This window comes from Patagioenas fasciata, chromosome 20 (genome assembly GCF_037038585.1).
Source record: "Patagioenas fasciata isolate bPatFas1 chromosome 20, bPatFas1.hap1, whole genome shotgun sequence".
Classification (NCBI taxonomy): domain Eukaryota; kingdom Metazoa; phylum Chordata; class Aves; order Columbiformes; family Columbidae; genus Patagioenas; species Patagioenas fasciata.
This window is the reverse complement of record NC_092539.1, coordinates 2,681,390-2,702,184: the sequence shown is the minus strand read 5'-3', so window position 1 is coordinate 2,702,184 and position 20,795 is coordinate 2,681,390. Positions and strand designations below refer to the sequence as shown.

At 46.8% G+C, this 20,795-nt stretch overlaps 1 protein-coding gene across 3 annotated transcripts in view; it reads right to left on the bottom strand.

Moving 5' to 3' along the window:
* PNPLA7 (patatin like domain 7, lysophospholipase) overlaps positions 1-20,795 on the bottom strand; it is a 129,831-nt gene that overhangs the window by 10,812 nt on the left and 98,224 nt on the right. For all 3 annotated transcript variants that reach the window (XM_065853939.2, XM_065853940.2, XM_065853938.2), the window contains exons 27-32: positions 18,112-18,268; positions 12,144-12,260; positions 7,982-8,051; positions 6,170-6,286; positions 3,925-4,073; positions 2,198-2,350 (exon numbers count right to left, since the gene is read on the bottom strand). In XM_065853939.2, the coding sequence (XP_065710011.2) occupies positions 2,198-2,350; positions 3,925-4,073; positions 6,170-6,286; positions 7,982-8,051; positions 12,144-12,260; positions 18,112-18,268 (763 nt within the window). The remainder of the gene's footprint in view (positions 1-2,197; positions 2,351-3,924; positions 4,074-6,169; positions 6,287-7,981; positions 8,052-12,143; positions 12,261-18,111; positions 18,269-20,795) is intronic.

The following is a 20,795-nucleotide window of genomic DNA, read 5'->3' as shown; positions in this document are numbered from 1 at the left end:
AATGATGGCACATGGACAAGATCCAACCCACAAACGCTCATTTAAAAGTATAACATAATTTGCTCTGGGAATAATAACAGGGCACCGCGTCACTAGCATGGAAACAACTGGAAAAAATAAACTGATTGCTCTGAGTTTTACTGTTTTTCTAACAAGACAGTAGAAATGGTGTTGAAAATCAAATCAAAAGGACAGAAAAACAGGTCTTGGGAATGGTTATATGGTGTCCGTTTCTATTCTCTGTAAAATCCAGGTACACAGCTGAAATTAAAAGCCCCTATAACAATAAAAGAATGCATAGGTTGCTCTTTCCTTTAAGGTCAGCACGGTTTAAAGCTTCCCTGTGGAATAAAGTTATTCAGCTCCACTGCAGGGAATGAAAATCCAGGGAGGTGCTGCCCCTCCATACCCACAGTGTCTCCTGCCAAGAACTTGCTCACAGAACGTCACGTCGTTGAGAACCTGCATTTTTCTCACGCTTTACTCACAGAATCACAGAATGGACTGGGTTGGAAAAGCCCTCAGAGATCATCCAGTCCAACCCTTGGTCCAACTCCAGTCCATTGACCAGATCATGGCACTAAGTGCCATTGCCAATCTCAGTTTACAAACCTGCAGGGCCGGTGAGTCCAGCACCTCCCTGGGCAGCCATTCCAATGCTGACCACTCTCTCTGCACAGAATTGCTTTCTCATCTCCAGCCTCAATTTCCCCTGGCAGAGTTGAAGCCCATGCCCCCTTGTCCTATTGCTGAGTGCCTGGGAGAAGAGCCCAATCCCCCCTGGCTAGAACTGCCCTTCAGGTCGTTCTAGAGAGTGCTGAGCTCACCTCTAAGCCTCCTCTGCTCCAGACTGAACAAGCCCAGCTCCCTCAGCCTCTCCCCATAGGGCTTGTGTTCAAGACTCCACTGAGAAAAAATTGCCTGGTGTCTTTAAATCTCTTTAACGACACCCAATTAGACAGAACAATGATTTGATACCTCACTACCTGTTACTGTGATGAACTACCAGACCCTTTGTCAAGGTTTGCAGAATGGCCAGGCCACTCCATCTACCAAAGAATATTATTTATCAGCAAAGTCCTAGATCCACCCCTGGCAGACAGCACAGTTTGCCCAGGAGCTCGGAGACACCAAATATCCTTGAGAAAATATTTATACTGGGGAGATCAGCTGGTGGGTTGGTAGCTGCTGCTGGGTCCGAAGGTCTCAAACGTGGATCTGCAGGGTCCACTGTGTTCCTGGTTTTGTTTGGGATTCATAAGATCAAGAAATCAATCTACAGCTTAATGAGGATTGTAGGTTCTCACTACATCTGTAAAGGAGATCGACTTCAAGAAAAACTGCAGGGGAAGGGTTTTTAGCAAAGGAGAAGAGCAAAGCCATGCGGAAACACCTGAGGATGGACAACGCTTGCAAGGCTGAGGCAGACAAAGAACAGAGGGACAGTAAAATCACTTTCTTGACAGGAGACAATGAGCCAGAACTGCTGTGATTACCCCAACCCGGGCAAAGGCATTTTTGTTGTGAACGCTGAATTGTATCACTTCGACAATTCAACACCTGGAGTCAGCTCCTCCCATGCTGGTGTCTGACACACAAACCAACCAAACTAAATCCCAGATAAGCGTAACCTGGTGTTACCTTTTTTACAATGTCCTTCCACTGACATTGGTGCCATTTTCCTGATACTCTATCAGGTGCAGAGGAATTGTGGATGATATGTTTTATTAATAGAAGTGTTGAAACGTTAACCGAGCCAGATACTTTAGCCTGTTGCCCTCCATTTCTCTGATTCATGGCCTTCCCTACAGACTTCTTCGAATTTTTCATGCGACAACAAGCTACATAATGAAAGGAGAGAAATGACACCATTTGACAAACCGCAACTGCCCAAAGCAGCTCAGACACCCAAGAGTTTTCACCAAGCAGATGAGCAAGAATTGTCACAAAACAGAGCGTGGCAACTGATCCGTTCACAGGTCATTATATAAATAAGATTACTGACTCGATTTCTGCTGTTAATCCAATCTCACAGCTGTGATATCATTCCACAGAATTATTTAGTGTCAATTTTTCACTCTGTGCCAACGGACTCTTCTTACTCAACAACAGCTCAGGCACTAATTAGCACCACAAACCAGCAGATTTCAGTGGAATGGTAATATGGGGGAAACTGCCTTGCCTGGGATGCACTTACACAGATTTCTTCGAATTTCTTGAAGTCCAGGGTCCGGTACCGGTCGATGGGCGGGCGGATATACTCGCAGTAATCGCTGCTCTTCACCATCTCCAGCTGCCGCACACAGCACACGTACGCCAGCCGCGTCTGGATCTCTGCCATGTTCAGCACCTGCCAACCCGGCCAGACATCATGATTAATTCACAAATTTCATTTTGGAATGCGTTCTCTATTCACAATGGAGAAAAAGCAAGTTATCTATCATTTTTTTTCCCCAAGAGCGCACAGAAGCCTTCACACATCAACGGCTCCGTCTGCTCCGCGGGCAGCGCAGACAGCTGACCAGAGTCTCCATCATCCGCAGCAGAACGGGAATTCCTTCAAACATGTTTCCGCAGTTCAAGGTTGAACTGAGCCTTTCATTCCAGGATATTGTGGTACCTCGAGAGATCTGTGCTGAGGGGCAAGGGGCACGGGGACCCTTCAAGGCAGCGATGGGTGCTGATCTCTACGGGACGAGGGCAGAGAGTTTGCAGACGGTTGAGGCTGATGGGATCTCTCAAGCAGGGGCAGCCGGGACAGGCTGTCCAAGACCAGCTGAGTTTTTAACATCTCCACAGATGGAGACTTCAGAAGGAATCTCACATTTTCATGTGCGCCTGTTGTCACTCGGGCAGTTGTAATATCAATATGTCACTGGATGCTACTGAGAAGCATCAGGGTCTCCAATTTTCCCCACAACATACTGGGAGCAGCATGGTCAGCTTTGCCACAGCGCAGCAGGACATTCCACAGCTGTACCACTCCAAATATAATATCACTTTTCAGGGAGATGAGACCTTTTCAGGGAAAGGAGTTATAAGAGGAAAAACTTCAGATTACAGAGCAGTACCAACAGTTTGCAGTGTTTTCTGCAACATTGGGAAGAACAAACAAGTATTTTATTTCCTGTTCCAACAAGAGAAATGTGTTAATTGTAGTTGGGAAGGAAGAATTAAAAACATCATTCACTTGTTGGACAGCTGCAGAGCCAGATAACTTAAGAAATGCAGAAGACTAAGTAACAGAGTTGGCCTAATTTCATGCAACAATTAAAAAAAAATAATCTTAGAATCATAGAATAATTTTGGTTGAAAAAGGTCTTCAATGTCATTGAGTCCAACCATCAACCTCACATTGCCAAGTCAACCTCTACCCCATGTCCTGAGAACCTCATGTCCGTCTGTCCAACCCTCCAGGGATGGTGACTCCAGCACTGCCCTGGGCAGCCTGTTCCAGTGCCCCACAGCCCTTTGGGGAAGAAGAAATTGTTCCCCAGATCCAACCTCAGCCTCCCCTGGTGCAACTTGAGGCCATCACACTCTGCAGCCCTGCATTATCAGTAGCAGTAACGTTAATCACTGCCTAGTGCTAAAATCTCCCTAAATCTACAGCTCAAAGACAAATTACTTTTTATTGGTAAAATGCATACATTCTGACTTTATTAAAACTTAGGGCACCTCTAAGAAAAGGTTCCCTTGCCCTGACAATTCTACCATCCCCTTCCCAGCCCAGGGCTCTACTCTCTCCCATGTCACTGCCTTTCCTTTGGTGTCAGGGCACTGCCCAGCTTGCTTTGTCCAGAGTAAGCGCCCAAACCCAAGAAAGATGATGGTCTGTCCCCAGAATTGCTCCCTGAATGAACAAGTAGAAGGTTCCTGCTCTGCACATAAAACTAGTCGCCATTTTAATATAATCTATAATACCTTGACTTTCTTGGCCAGTGGATTCCACCTCTTCCAGAGCAGCCACCAGCCGGACAAGCAGTCGCCGTAGTTGACAAGGTCTGTCTCATACTGGCTCCCCACATCGATGGCGATCACCACCTTTGCACCCAGGGACCTCGCGACATCAGCTGGTGGGAATCACAGAGTCACAGAATGAATCACACATCTGCAGTTCTGTGTCCAGTTCTGGGCTCCCTAGTTTATGAAGGACAAGGAGAGAGTCCAGTGGAGGGACACAAAGATGCTGAGGGGTCTGGAGCATCTCTGTGATGAGGAGACTGAGAGAGCTGGGGCTGTTCAGCTGGAAAAGCAGAGAGGGATCTCATCAATGCTGATTGATATCTCAGGGTGAGCATAAAGAGGATGGACCATACTCTGTTCAGTGGTGCCCAACACCAGGGTGAGGGGCAACGGGCACAGACTGAAACACAGGAAGCTCCATCTGAACATGAGCAGAAACTTCTCTGCTGGGAGGTGCCAGAGCCTGGCCCAGGCTGCCCAGAGCGGGTGTGGAGTCTCCTTCTCTGAGCCATTCAAACCCCCTGGACCCACCTGTGTGATCTGCTCTGTGACCCTGGTGAGCAGGGCTGGGCTGGGGATCTACAGAGGTCCCTGCAACCCAGCCAGGCTGGGATTCTGCGACCTGTCGAGAACAGGTGGCCTTGGAGAGGAGAGTGAGCAGCGCAGGGTCAGCCCTGCAGACAGACGGGGATGAAGGGAAGGAGCAGCTCAGGATCAGACAACACCGAGGGGGTGGGAGCATTCCAGCCTAAGAAAAGCTTTGGTATCCAAGAGAAAGATTCATATTTGGAAGTGGGAAAGAAATGAGGCAACACTTTCTGCTTCAAGGTCAGTGAAAGGACCGGCTGCAGCCTTTGGATATGGGTGAGGATTTAGGGAAGCGCCCAGGGAGGGAAGAGAAGGACACGAACCTCACAGAATGAATTTATATTTTTCTACACCCCCAGAGTCCAAGATAGTTGCAGTTTCCAAAATAGTTATGTGTAGGAGAACCACAGCTCTGAAGAAGCAATTTAGCTGCTTAATTTAGACACTTACTTAAATAAGATCTGTTCTGTAACTTGGATTTATATTCCTGGGCCATTCAGTCTACTGTATCTTTGCTACCCAGTGTCATCTGCGTGTGCTCTTTGCCCTCTCCAGTATGCATGGGTGGAAAACCTGCCTTGGTTTGCAATTCGTATTTTTGCTTACAGACACAAACAGAGAATGTCAGAGACAGATTTGGGGGGGTCTATTTTGTGTTATTTCCATTCCAGGCAAATACAGACCTGACGAAAAAATATAATCTGGGTTTGTCTGGAACATGTAAATGACTTGAGTTGCTCAGATATGGAGCCTCTAACTTAGATTCCTCCCTCTTTATTTGTACACAATTATAGTCCCAAACTGCAATGACATCCTGTATCTCCTATCTTGGCCACCCTCCTGAGCCACCCACCTTCCAATGCTTTCCAAGGACAACCCTGACATAAAACACATGGCAAACCTACACAAGTGAATTCACACGCCTTGGACCCATTAGGGTTCAGTTCTCAGAACACCCCAAACTCCACATCACTCCTTAGAAAACCAGGGTTCCACTCTGAGACACCAATGTCGTGCAGCCAAACCCTCCGGGTGACACCAGTGTGAGCAACAAAGAGTTAATTCTGCTGCTTTCTCAAAATTATTTCTTATTCAGCTGATACTTTTTGAGCAGAAGCTCAAAGATGGAATATAAGTTTGCAGTTTAATTTCTGCTCTTTCCTTTCAGTGAACACCAAAATAAATTCAAAATTAGCTTGGAATTACATGTTCAGAATATCTATTAGGAAATACTTCGTAACAAAAAATAGTCTTAATAAAGCCATGATAAAAGAAACACTTAGGAAACTGAGAATGATGACTCCTGGTAACCATCATGAGATGAAGGGTGTCTGCAACATTTCTCCTTGCTTCCATTTTTGCTTGACCAAAACCAAAAAGGACAAAGTTTGGCAGGCCATTCGCTGGGCTGCGTTCTCAGTAGAACCATAGAACAGTTTGGTTGAAGGGACCTTCCCAGCTCCCCCAGTGCCCCCCCTGCCATGGGCAGGGACATCTTCACCAGCTCAGGTTGCTCAGAGCCCCGTCCAGCCTGGCCTGGGATGTCTCCAGGGATGCTTCATCCACCACCTCTCTGGCCAACCTGCACTTTTCCCCAACCAACCCATGCACCTACCCGGTAGGTTGTTGATATAACCTCCATCCATCAAGAGATGCCCGTCCTTGGGGTCACAGAGGGGGGGCATGTACCCCGACAGGGACATGCTGGCACGGATGTACCTCCACAGGGAGCCTGCGGGAACGAGAAGGGGGGGATGGCAACAGCGTTAATTACTGCCACACAGGTGGGGCAGGCTTTTGCACTCATTAAAATAATCGGGAGCTAGAGGCTCTCCTGAGATTACCCTTAGAAAGTTATTAAAGCAGTTTATTATATTCTATAATGTAATCGTGGCTGGGAGAAAAAAAAAGCAGCACTATTCAGACATACTATCAGGCCTTAGAAACCAGAGTTTTAAGCCCATCCCTCATTTTTATGGCCTTCTAGGAGATTTCAACATATGCCCGACTGCGGGGATCGGCTTTAGTGCTTTGTGCTCACGCTGATAAGGACAGGAAAAGGGAGAGAAAGAAGGAGTAGACTGAAGTGCAGCTAAAGCCATTTTCACTTGTAAAACCAGTGACCTTATATCTTCCTAGGACATTTCTGTCAGTAGTGCTGGAAGGAAGAAAGTATAATCTTTTAAACTGTTTCAAACAGAAATTTGAATCAAGTAGAAATGGATTGGATCTGTTTCCTGTAAAACATTCTGCTTTCAGGCTTTTATTTACGGATTTCTCTCTCTTAACATTTGCATCAGCTGAATTGGGAATACAACTCATTTCCAAAGAGGCCGAGGGTCTTGTCTGAGAAGTGAATCTTGAAAATATCAAAAATAAATAACACTTGCAGTGTTAGCTCACTTCTCAATAATTAAATACTTGGTGCCCCAAATGGCAACTCTTTCCAGCAAATGAGGAATTGATTTTTTCCTTTTCTTTTTAAAATAGATAACAGGTCTAATTTTAACCTAAGCACTCCTACTGTTTAGCACAGGTCGATACTTTGGGGTTTATTATTAATAGTTTGAGTTGAGTTGGAACTTCCACCCAAGAAAAACGCTGAATTCCTGTGTTACACCCCACGGATGAAACCAAGATGGGTAATTGCAGCAGTTGGGAACCTCCTTCCTCTCCTCTCAGTGGATTCTGGAGATGACCACAACCACTCTCCAGCTATTTCTCTCCTTACATTCTGCATGGACAAGCAGCTGGAGTGAGTTTCCTGACCTCAACTGGAACAGGAACAGTTCTACCTGCGTCAAACCCAAATATCAGGGATGCTGCAAAGGCTTCAGCCACCCCAGGCAATATTGGGGCAGCCAGGAGGTTCGTGCCATCCTTGGCAAAGCCCAAGTCACCATTGCCCCAAAGTGACAACAGCAAAGGGACCCACGGGGCTGCGGGGTGGATCCTGCTCCTCCTTCAGTCACTGAGGCACGGTACAGCTTTCCAGCAGAGATATAATGAGGACTGGACACAATTAAGAACCGAACCCAGTCTCTGCTTCAGGCACAGGAGTCCCATTATTGGCAAAATAGCTTCGTTTATGGGAATTTGAATCTTTAAGCATTTCGGTTGTATTAGTTCTGATTTATGGCTAAAACATCTGCACTTCACGGGATGTTTTAAGGAAACAGAATGGTGTCAACGGACCTGTTTTCCCTCTAAACAGCGAATAAAGCTTCTCATTTAATTTCTTCCCAACAGCTCTGTTCCTTGTTTTGTCTGTGTGCCACCGCAGTTTGGTGCTCAGCAAACACAGAAGGGAGAAACAAAAGGAAAGACAAATTCAAAGGGGGGGAATATTCCAGGAGCAAGGGCTGATACCGAAGTCTCACATCACAATTTGCGACCTGCCACCCGAGAAGGCTTCTTGCACACTCACCGTCCATGTGGATCCTCATTGCCGAGGCCGTGATGTCAGTTGTGATAGTGAAGTAAGGAATCCACAGATCCTGCAACACAGGAGGGTCCAGTTTTACCAAAACTGTAACACAAACCAAAGTAACAACCTCTGTATCTTATCGATAGACACAAATGTCTGCAGGGATGGACCAAAACCCATCAGCCCTGTGTTTAAGTTCACAAATTTGCTTCTTATGCAAACATTTCATGCAAAACCAAGGAAGACAAAAATCCGTATTTCCTCTTCGAATAGCAAGAAATACTTATTCCAGAAGACTGCTCAGCCTACAGAGCAGCACAGCAACCTCATCGCTCAGCCAGGGGTTCACCTTCTTTCTGATATCACAGAATCCCAGAATGTCAGGGGTTGAAGGGCCCTGGAAAGCTCATCCAGTGCAATCCCCCCATGGAGCAGGAACACCCAGCTGAGGTTCCACAGGAAGGGGTCCAGGCGGGTTTGAATGTCTGCAGAGAAGGAGACTCCACAACCTCCCTGGGCAGCCTGGGCCAGGCTCTGCCACCCTCACCAGGAAGAAGTTGCTTCTCAAATTTAAGTGGAACCTCCTGTGTTCCAGTTTGCACCCATTGCCCCTTGTCCTGTCACTGGTTGTCACCCAGAAGAGCCTGGCTCCATCCTCCTGACACTGCCCCTTTCCATATTGATCCCCAGGAATGAGTCCCCCCTCAGTCTCCTCTTCTCCAGCTCCAGAGCCCCAGCTCCCTCAGCCTTTCCTCACACGGGAGATGCTCCACTCCCTTCAGCATCTTGGTGGCTGCGCTGGACTCTCTCCAGCAGTTCCCTGTCCTTCTGGAACTGAGGGGCCACAACTGGACACAATATTCCAGGTGTGGTCTCCCCAGGGCAGAGCAGAGGGGCAGGAGAACCTCTCTGACCTACTGACCACCCCCTTCTAACCCACCCCAGGTACCATTGGCTTCCTGGCCACAAGGGCCCAGTGCTGGCTCATGGTCACCCTGCTGTCCCCAGGACCCCCAGGTCCCTTTCCCCTACACTGCTCTCTAACAGGTCATTCCCCAACTTATACTGGAATGTAAACAGCCACAAATAAGGTTTTTTTCTAGCAAGTTTAATCTCTTAAGCAGCTCTGCAAAGATGGTGGAATCGGGGAGGACTAACAGATGCTGCACAAGTATTACAACCCATCTGGTATAAATGCCACAGGAGGGTGGATGAATAAAGTGTGACTATGAGAGTATTAGGGGTGCCTCTCCACGCTAAAGATATTCTGATGATTGCACATCTCGGTGCATCAACCACATTTTAAGCAAAACTAAGGGAATGAGGAGAAAATTCCATCTGACAATTCCTTTCATATTCATGCAAACCCATGCACAAGGGAAACCAAACCACGACCTATCTCGCAGTCATAAAGATTGCATTTCTCAGGTATCGTTTCATGAATTTTGGGGACACAGCATCACTCAAATCCGAAACAGAACCTGGTAACAGTCTTTTCCGATTCCTCACACCTGAACCTCCAGCTGGGATGACTTGCAAGAGCATTTTCTGCTTCTGGCACTGGGGATAAAAATTCCAGAGCTTGGTGCTCTCCCAGAAAGATTATTAATTACAGAGGAGCAATAATTGTATTTCTTGATAAACATCTTTCAAGCACGCTGCCCTGGGTTTCTGGTGCTTCCCTGGCGAACCTGCGCAGGCCGATCTCCCGTGGAGCCTTGGGCTGACATCTGCCGCAGCAATCTCGGGGGTGCCGGTAACCAGGGTTACCCCATAAACAGCACTGCTGGGAATCACGCGACTCCCACGTTACACGGGTTGTCAGAGAGCAAATTTAGGAAAAAAAGAAATGGAAACCTCTCTTTCAGTGTCAGAAATAACAGTTCAACGTAAGCGCTCCTGCTCCCCGGCCTGATGCAGAAGTGGAAGGAGGGCAGCGGCGTCACCTCCCAGCCATGGAAGAGGAGGACCAGGCCCAGCCCTCCCCCATTTCAGGGTTTTATAAAGACACCAGGGCCAGGACCCAGCGCAGCCCCTTGGGGAGGAAGCTCTCAGGTTCTCCTGCCATCACCGTGCATCCTCCCGGCAGAGGCATCTGTGCCCAAGCATCCAAACTCAATCTATAATAGGTTTGTAAGGCTGTAATTAATTCTTGTCAGTACGTATTTCCACTTGGAAATCATTGCTACCCTCCCCACTTCAAAAACACTCCAACTACTGAGAAGAGATGGATATTTGCAGTTTGGATGGTTTGAAATAATGCTTTAAGAAAACATTTGTGCAAGGCTTAATGTGTCCTAGTTCAGCTCCTGCTGCTTTCTAAGTCACCTTTCAGTTTCCATCTGTCTAGTGATAACGACTGGGTAACCTGTGCTGGTAACACAAATGGCAATGAAGGAGTAACTGCCTCTTTCCTTGCAGAGCTACACAACGTTTCTCCTTATTTATCTGATGGAAACCTTCCAACATGAGGAGACAGAGGGGTTCAGCCTGCGACACGCAGCGCACAGAAATATGACGCTGTTCTGTGCCTCAGAACTGGGTTTCTCTTGGTCACAACCTTCCTGTGACTGCAAGGTTAGAACAGACCATACAACTACAGCTGTTAAAAATCCTAAGGAAGGAACCTACTGCATCTTAAACAGTATGATACACTGACTGCTGAAATCCAAAGCAGGAATAGATAGGGGAGGGGAAGCTCAAGGAACAAGCGCCAGGAGCAGAGGAAACGGCCTTAAGTTGCACCAGGGGAGGTTGAGGTTGGATCTGGGAACAATTTCTTCCCCAAAGGGCTGGGGGGCATTGGACCAGGCTGCCCAGGGCAGTGCTGGCGTCACCATCCCTGGAGGGGTTCAAAAGGCGTTTAGATGAGGTTCTCAGGGACATGGAGTAGTGTTGGGTTAATAGTTGGACTTGATGATCTTGAAGGTCTTTTCCAACTAAAACTTTTCTATGATTCTAAAGTCAGAGGAGATTTTCTCCCATTTGGTCACTCACTCCTTCTGAAAGCCCAGCTCAGCATCATCCTGCAGTGTGACGCCCACGATTCACACCAAGTTAACCGAGATAAGACCAAGCTTTGCACCCCTGAGAAGGTCTCAGTGCTTTGCGTAAGGTGGCTCCTCAGATACATCAAAGCCAGCGGAGGAGCTGGTTTAGTCATCGGACAATCACACGTCTTCCATCAGGCACTGCTGGAACCACATAGGAGCGGGAATGCTTCAGGAGGGATACGCAGGATTAAAGAGCTCAGAGTGAGGCTGGTGCTGCCCAAATAACAAAAATCATTCCCGTCTCAGAAGGACTTAACTCCCAAAAACCTGTTTGTTCCCAGCCCCATCCTGTTCTCTGCACAGCAAAACGCTATTTTAAGCCATGTGATGATTAATCACTTTCCTACTTGCATTTAAGTAGGGAATGTTTTGGTTTATTTTTAATAAATATACTAAAGTATATATAGTGTTAAGTTCCTACATCATCTTTCATCACGAGGACTCCAAACACAGGAATAATTTGGTTAAAACTGCAAATGAAGTAAGATTAAAAATCACCCAAAAACTCCCTAAGACATCCACTGATAATGTGCTTTATAAATTGCTGTTGCCAAGGGAGGGAGGAGAGGTGGATTCTGAACAGGGCCATCAGCTCAGGGAGACCACACAACATCCAGTGACTACTGAGGGTCACCGTGTGCAAACCAGGAAACCATACGCTTGGACATTATTGCAGTTTTCAATAGGCTGTTCATAAAAACTCACTCTAGCTTCAAAAACAAAAGTTAGAGAAGCCAAACCCATTGGTGCCCCCTCCAAGACCTTCCCCTGGTGCACCCTAAGGGCCTCTTAGACCTGGTTTGCAGAAAAATAATGATAAAACATTATCGATTCTACCTCAGTGACACAATTGTAACTTCTGCTCTCAGACAATAGGATCCCTTTGTCAAAGAGAAGTAGCTACAAATAATCTACTCCTTACGTTTCTAAACACACCACAATGAAAGAATAGGCTCCTTCCTATATTGACGTAACATCACATTCAGTTTTACCATGTTTGCAGTCGTCCCACAGCCTCATCTCTCGTATTAGCACAGGGGAAAGCTGTTTCTGCTACAACAGAACACAGCGGCATCGTTTACTGTGCACGAAGTGAACAAACAACCCACCTCGATCTGCTTGTCTTTGAAGATGTTGTTGATGCTTTTGTTAAAAGCCGCTCCAGAAAACATAGAGGTTATCGGATATGTCAAGTCTAGAAAGTTCTTAAACAGTGAGTTCACGACCTAAAAAGGAAAATAGAGGCATTTTTAAGATAAATATATGCAAGAATCCACACTAATGTCTGCATTAATGTATCCAATTCGAGAGACATCATACTCCAGATTTTACAGCCAACACGTTAAAGCTACAAAACCCACAACCAGTAACTCCTTGTACAGTACCATAAATTTAAAATGAAAAGCACCAAATTTTGTAGCCAGCTTGCAATAAGGCAATGGAAGAATAATATATATATATATTTGCATTGCTTCGCTTCTGCCCATAAGTCAGCGTCCCTCTAGAGCAGCGCGCATGGGCTTCTGCCTTAACAAATATACGTGAATCATACAATTCTTGATGTTTCTTTTTTGATAACAAAAAGATATGATGAGTTATGTCCCTCTTCATCTTCCTTTGCACAGTGTACATGGGGTTCAGCAGCATGGAGAGAAATCAAAGCTGTAATACAGGAATCTACATCTTGATATATCTCTTATTTGTGGATCACACCTAATCTCTCTTCCAATCTTAATTCTTCTATCTGCCTCAGTGTAAGCACCTATAAAAACACATCTGTGATTCTCTGGGACTGCAGCAAGGTCAAGTCAGCTGCACATTAAACAATTTGAACACATTTTCAATGTATCGGTGCCCGTTATTTTTCATCGCAGCGTGAGTCGTGTTTGGTACCAGCGTTCAGATCCTGCTAAGGGCGCTCACCGTGAGCTCCATAAACCAAATCACGGGAGGTTTCCTACAGCACTACAGACACGTATTACATCAGATGTCACACTGTCAAGGGTGTCTCTTCTAAACACACCTAGACTGTAATTAAGCTTTCATGTTTTTTTTTTTTTTCCCATTTCTAGTGCATTACATGTGTGCACTAACCTACAACATAAAATCATGAAAATACCTAAACTATATGGCACTATTTGTCCCATAACCACGCTAATAAATCCTAACAAAATTCAATGCCTGATACATTACATCATACTCATAATGCAACAGAAGGCCAAAAAAACCCCCAATTAAATAGGGTTTCACTGGATGAAATGTTTCTATCAGATCAAATATCTCCACATTCTCTACCATTGAACAAACAGCTGGCAATAAACAGGCTTCGTGCCCAGCAGAGACCTGCGGCACAACAGCAGGATTTGGGATCAACATCTGCCCTCGCTTCACTCAGCCACGATTTAAAGAAGAGCAGGATTAGCCTACACGGTCATGTCCAGCTGCTTTTAGATTTATATTAAGTATCTGCCCAGAAAATACAAGTCCAAGTGTAGAAAAAGATCCTCGAAAACAAGTATATAAACAGGAAACTTGGGAGAATGTAAAAGCCTGAGCACAAAACCCATTATGAACCTGCCGCCTTGGTTCTCATCCTCATTTTCGGCCCTGCTGGGGTGAGGACAGCGTGCCGACCCAACTACAGACACGATACCCACAGCTCCGAGCGAGACGGAATTAGCTTTGGACTTAAAATAGGGATTTGGTCTCTGACGTTACTTAGAATGATTAAATCGGGGAAAGAGGCATTTACAGAAAGTCCTTTATTTAATAATGAAGAAAAATCTCTCCAGCTCAGCACCAAACATCGGGTTGTCCCTGTTGCAAATGATCTTTGTGATGCTGAGCCTCTACATTTTTCCTGCAATTAATGCTTGCGGTAATCTTGTACATGACCAAAATACTTCTAATTAATCGTTATTTCTTAATATTCCCATTCCTCATAACTGGGACATGCCCTGTTAGCAGACGCTGATGGCCAACAGTCTCCAAACTCCCAAGAATAGCTGCTACCACCTACCAGTCTGCAGATAAATGACACTAAAGATCACCCTCTGGAAAGGCAGCCAGCGCTTCCCGAGTTCTGCTCTGCTTCACTCTTCCCTACAAACCAACAGCACAAGGGCCAAGGACGGCGGCTCCGAGGATGACGCACCTTCGGGTCCCAGAAGCACAGCGGCCGCACGACATCAGCCCCGGTTCACAGTATCACAGTATGTGTGGGACTGGAAGGGACTTGGAAAGCTCATCCAGTGCAATCCCCCCATGGAGCAGGAACACCCAGCTGAGGTTCCACAGGAAGGGGTCCAGGCGGGTTTGAATGTCTGCAGAGAAGGAGACTCCACAGCCTCCCTGGGCAGCCTGGGCCAGGCTCTGCCACCCTCACCAGGAAGAAGTTGCTTCTCATATTTAAGTGGAACCTCTTGTGTTCCAGCTTGATCCCATTACCCCTTGTCCTATTAATAAGGTCCCCCCTCAGTCTCCTCTTCTCCAGCTCCAGAGCCCCAGCTCCCTCAGCCTTTCCTCACACGGGAGATGCTCCACTCCCTTCAGCATCTTGGTGGCTGCGCTGGACTCTCTGCAGCAGTTCCCTGTCCTTCTGGAACTGAGGGGCCACAACTGGACACAATATTCCAGGTGTGGTCTCCCCAGGGCAGAGCAGAGGGGCAGGAGAACCTCTCTGACCTACTGACCACCCCCTTCTAACCCACCCCAGGTACCATTGGCCTTCCTGGCCACAAGGGCCCAGTGCTGGCTCATGGTCACCCTGCTGTCCCCAGGACCCCCAGGTCCCTTTCCCCTACACTGCTCTCTAACAGGTCATTCCCCAACTTACACTGGAACCTGGGGTTGTTCCTGCCCAGATGCAGGACTTTACACTTTCCTTCTTAGGAGACCAACTGTTTGACAATTCTCCATCCACTGCTCACAAAATCTCACTTTTATAGCTCTGCTGCAAGATGAGCTTTCTTATTAAGAAGACCCTCAATCCTAAAAGTCTTTTGAAAAGCTACCCCATGGTACACAACGACTTCAACAAGGTTCTCCAACTAAAAAAGCAAATCTGCAAACATGAAAGCTTTAGTTTGTTCGTTCTGGTGGCTCAACATGGTACAAGACACACAGAGGCAATACATCAATATATAGTGAGTAGCCTGACTGGTAAATTTCATACCCCTCTGTGTTTTGACAAAAGAGTCATTTATTGCTTTCGTGCTTCATTAGGTTCAGAAAACACATCCCTTTAAAAATATCCCTTCTCCCAGCCTCACATGTACAACTAGAGATACAGCAATTTCTAAAAATACCAAAAAGAGAAATAACTGCAGGACAAAACCAGCATTCATTCTGACGGATAAAAATTTAACAAAACAAAACATACCAGAGTTATCTAATCCATCACAACGAAGCCATTTCAAAAAGCCCCAGAGGCTAAAAGAGCCAGGCTGTGAGGTTTTGCACAAAGAGCACTCAGCAGTAACCTGCACCAGCGAAAGCTCAGAGGCTTTGGAGGAGCAGAATCAGCAGCTCCTGGAGCGGGGAGAGCTCCGGCCTTTTGGAACAGCGTTGGCTTAATTAAGAGGCTTAACAGAGGCTCCCCAGAGCAACCCCTGCCCAGCAGCCGCCCAACACGGGAACCTGGGGCTTATCTGATGGATTTGTCATCTTGCTCACGCTCAGTCCCTTTGGGTGGAACTTCTATGACTCCCCAATAAATCTCCTTGTTGAAAGATGGGGACAGATTTTTGAGCAGGGCCTGTTGTGATAGGATAAGGGGTGATGGTTTTAAACTAAAGGAGGGAGATTCAGGCTGGACATGAGGAAGAAATTGTTGGCCCTGAGGGTGGTGAGAGCCTGGCCCAGGTTGGCCAGAGAGGTGGTGGATGAACCATCCCTGGAGACATCCCAGGCCAGGCTGGACGGGGCTCTGAGCACCCTGAGCTGGTGAAGATGTCCCTGTCATGGCAGGGGGGGCACTGGGGGAGCTGGGAAGGTCCCTTCAACACAAACCATCCTGTGATTCTATGATGATTCTATTACACACAGAGCTGGTGCTGAGAGAAGCCACTCTCCTTGCTCTGTCTACAGTTGCTGCAACACAATACAAGAGAAAACAACTCAGAAGAGCCACAGTTAAAAAGATTTATAACCCCTGAAGCTACTTTGTACATTAGCTGTGATCTGAACTTGGAGAGAGGGTTTTCACGGCTTTCTTCAATTTACACTGCAACGATTTTGCTGGACAGTGCTGGTAGCAGTGAAAAGGGCTCAAACAGCAGCCTTTTCTTTTTTCATTCGCAAACAGTTTCTGGTTTGGATGTGGACCTGGCAAGCTTGTCAGAACAATCATGAAAAACCTCAAGTAAATCCATTCTTCATTAATAAGATGAAATATTTGCTCTAACAGAGGCGATTAATTTCTCTTCTGGCTCCTCATTTGCAGACTTCAAGGTACCAACACCTGAAGCAGCGCGAGGCTGGGCCAAAACCTGCCTTTCCCTTTGTGAAACATCCTCTCAGCTTCGCAATTTGTGTCCAAAAGTTAGCCAAGAGATTCCATTTCTTTTCATCTTTAACTATTCCTGTTAGAAGTAAGTGTGATTCCAGATTAGGCTGGCGAGCTCAATGCTGGAAATGAAGGCGATTTTAATGGGAGCACAGCCCTGAGAAGCCCAAACCCAGCATTTCCAGCTCTGCGTCGCCCCCTGCGCAGCAGAGATCTGACAGGTTAAGGAACAAGAGGAGATAATCCTCTGCACAACTGCACGGAGGAAAATTCCATTGCTCCAGCCTAAGAAGAGCAGATTGTCCAAGGCCGAGAAAACCCCATGGGGGAGGAATCGCCTGTGCTCGCCCTGCTCGGGGACCATTGGCAGCGACCAGTGTCGGAAATAAAGAGTGCAAGATTAAACAGATGTCAGACACGATTCAGTACAGTTGGGTTTATAGGCTTAATCTCAAGCCTCCTGCACCATTGTGACTGCAGCAAACGGCTGTGTCAGAAACAGTTTGTGTCCTGGGTGCTTCTCAAACCAGGCACAGGTGGTTCTCATATAGAGAGCACAAAATCTACACAGCAAATGGTAACAAGGAGGGGAAACAGAGTCCCAGGGTCCTCTGTCCACCAGGACAGAACAAACTTGCCAGGGCCTTGATATATTTTAACACCCCAGACTATCCAGCTTGCAAAGTAAGTGGTGTCTCACCAAAATACACCAGATTTCATCTCAAAGCCACGGCAGGTTAGAAGACACTCGGGAAAGATAAGCGGGATACGTGTGACTCCTACCGCCCCCTAAAACTCATGATGTACACAGACCCAGAGCTTCATCTAATTTAGAGAATTCCCCATGTTGCTTCCCTTTCAACAATAAAACCACCATGAAAATGTGGTTTTCATATGAACAAAGTTGTAACAAGCAAACTTCAGAAATAACGTTAATCTTCATCTTTAGTCCATTTGAATCAGTGTAATCTTGTGCTAGCACAATATTTCATCAACATCTTATCAATAAATAATTTCACCCAAAGAAATCACTATTTAAAACAACCTTCCCAAATCTTGGTTTAACTATGAAAATACGGGTTTGCTTGCATTAAATATTTAAAGTTAAAAATTTCTCCTGACACAGAGTACCACCGCTGCGGAATTCTCAGGCTACACCGTAAATCACACATTCGGTATTTAGTTTAGAGAAGGATTACCTCTGTCAATTAGTTCCACTGAAAAATGACAGCATGTGAGAACGAAAGAGAGAAAATTACACAAAAGAGAAACGCATTTGTTGAGAATTGGACAGGAAACAGAGCCCAGCGCATAGAAAGAGAAGATAAAACAAAGACAAACACAGGCTAACACACCTGAACAACATCACTCCGCATTAACACTGCGACTGGAGTTGGTGCAGAGACAAGGACTCGACTGCCGCCAGCGCGGCCGGGAGCAACGTCCCCAGTTCCCTCCCTGCCCTTTTTGTCACACGGACAGCGAAGGACACGTCCTCGAGCGCTGCTCGTGCTGGTGGTGAAGCTCCCGCACCCATCTGAGGAGGTAAGAGCAACATTTCCATCGCTTACCATGCACCACTGCTGGGCTTTGATGCGCATCTGGTTGTAGCTGCGTTCTTCGGCGTACAAGGCGGCCATAAAAGCACCGATGGACGTTCCTCCGATCATGTCTATGGGGATGCCGGCTTCAGTCAGCGCCCTGATAACTCCAACTTGGGAGCATCCTCTGTGCCAAGGAAAGGACAAAAGAAACGTTATCAGGCAAACAGTCATTGGAAGAGCACAAAGAGACAAATGGCAGTGTCGATGGAACCACACTGTGCACTGGTTGGACTGCCAGTCTATTGCTAAACAAGCCTCAAGGCCAGAAACGAACTGTATGAATGCAGAAATCTTCAAATAAACCCCCTAAGGATGGCAGGAAATGCAGCTCACCCAGCTGGACCTCACTATGAAAGGCAGCGATATGAAAACAGCCAAGAACCGAGGCAGGGATATGGGGGGGAAAAGCCTTTAGGGAAGCAATGCATCAAAAAACAACCAGGGCTCTTCCAAAGCAGCCAAGAACAGCTGGATTGGAGGGACCTTCCCACAAGTGTCTTTTCCAGGGGTTCTTCAGAGGAACTCAGCCAGCCTGGGGCCACGGGATGGGTCACCGCGTGGATTAATAATGGATTTGAAGATGGAAAACGAGATGAGACAAAGAGGGATGAGAAAGCTGAAGTTTTGCCTGCGCACAAACCCAGGAAAGGAGCAGGTGAGGAGGCAATGTGTGAGGATGATACAAATTCCTTCACGATGTTTTGTGCACTCCTTGATTTCAAGGAGCACAGAAGGAAGTCGGAGCAATGATGGAGTCAAGTGATGAACAACAGATGAACCTCAGGGCTGATGGGAGAAGAGAAAAACAGAGGTAGCAATGAGCTCCTGTCCCTGTGCACACACAGGGATTCTGGAACCACTGTGGGTCTCCTCTGAAAAATATTAACCTAGCGTTCAGTGGAAATTCAACAGGCAAATCAAAGGAACCACAATCAAACAGTAAACGTAAGCACATACATCCACGGTGCACCAGCTTTTTCAAAACTGCAAGCAAGCTCAAACTTCTCACTAAAATTAAAACAAAAATAAAATAGCAGAACTAGAAAATGACAGAGAGAAGTGGAAAAGATGAGCAGAATATGGAAAGGACTTCACGTAAGAACAAACTAGACTCAGGTCTCCAACTGGGGCAGATCACGAATGACGGAGACACACAGGGCCAGCCAAAGCACCCTGCGGAAAGTGCAGTTGAAAGGAAAGAATTCACACAGAGACACGTGTATTTGACACGAGAACTGGGAAACCCACTGTTCCCATGTGCTGAAGAGGTTAATTCAGAAATGGATTTAAACGTTCACCAGATGAATCAAAGGGACCGGCTGTCAGTGGCTACTAAACATGAGAAATGGGGGTGCAGCCCTGCGTTTGGGAAGCTCTTTCCCCTCTGCTCCGGCCTGGGGAGACCACACCTGGAATATTGTGTCCAGTTGTGGCCCCTCAGCTCCAGAAGGACAGGGAACTGCTGGAGAGAGTCCAGCGCAGCCACCAAGATGCTGAAGGGAGTGGAGCATCTCCCGTGTGAGGAAAGGCTGAGGGAGCTGGGGCTCTGGAGCTGGAGGAGAGGAGACTGAGGGGGGACTCATTCATGGGGATCAATATGGAAAGGGGCAGTGTCAGGAGGATGGAGCCAGGCTCTTCTGGGTGACAACCAGTGACAGGACAAGGGGTAATGGGTGCAAACTGGAACATAGGAGGTTCCACTTAAATATGAGAAGAAACTTCTTCGTGGTGAGGGTGGCAGAGCCTGGCCCAGGCTGCCCAGGGAGGTTGTGGAGTCTCCTTCTCTGCAGACATTCAAACCCGCCTGGACCCCTTCCTGTGGAACCTCAGCTGGGTGTTCCTGCTCCATGGGGGGATTGCACTGGATGAGTTTGCCAGGTCCCTTCCAATTCCTGACATTGTGGGATTCTGCGATTCTGTGTAATTGTTGGAAATACCCATTTCGGAAGCAATCGCTACTGCCTACCAACAGGAGTGAGAGAGCAGAGGTGGCACATTTGATCTGATCTTATAAACAGTGATCCCCTAGCAAGAGAAGGATCCCTCTGTTCTCCAGAACCATTCAGGAACAGAGGAACCTGCAGCGGAGGCTGATTGCTTCTCATCAGGACAAAAGTACAGCCTCTGCTTTTGAATGCTTTGTCCAGCTAATATCAAGCAAGACAATCAGTTCATTCCACCTGGATGGATGCTTTGCAGTCTAAGCCATACAGCAGTAAAATCTTCCTTTTCCCATTTTCACCCCATTTTTCCGTTCCCCCACAGTTTGCTCTATTTCCATCCTCTTCCCCTTGCTGTTTACATCCTATAAATACTTGCTAACAGCTGCCAAGTCCCCCGTAGGTGTCATTTGGCCAAGCTATGCTGAACGCATTCTTTCCATCTAAACAAATCCCCTCCAGCTGCTGGAATGCTCTGGGACAGGTTCTGGGTTATACTGGTACAAATGACCCGGTGACAGATCCGCGCCGGTGCAACCCAACAGCAGAAAACGGCTCATTCAGCTTTCCTCTCCAAATTCTCCTTTACTGTTGCTTCTTCTTCACGACATGCCTTAAGAATTGTATTTTTGATCCCTGCCAGTGGAGCCCATTATTTTTAGGTTTTTCGATCATACCTACTCTTGTTTCTTGTGCCCGGCCCTTGGTGCT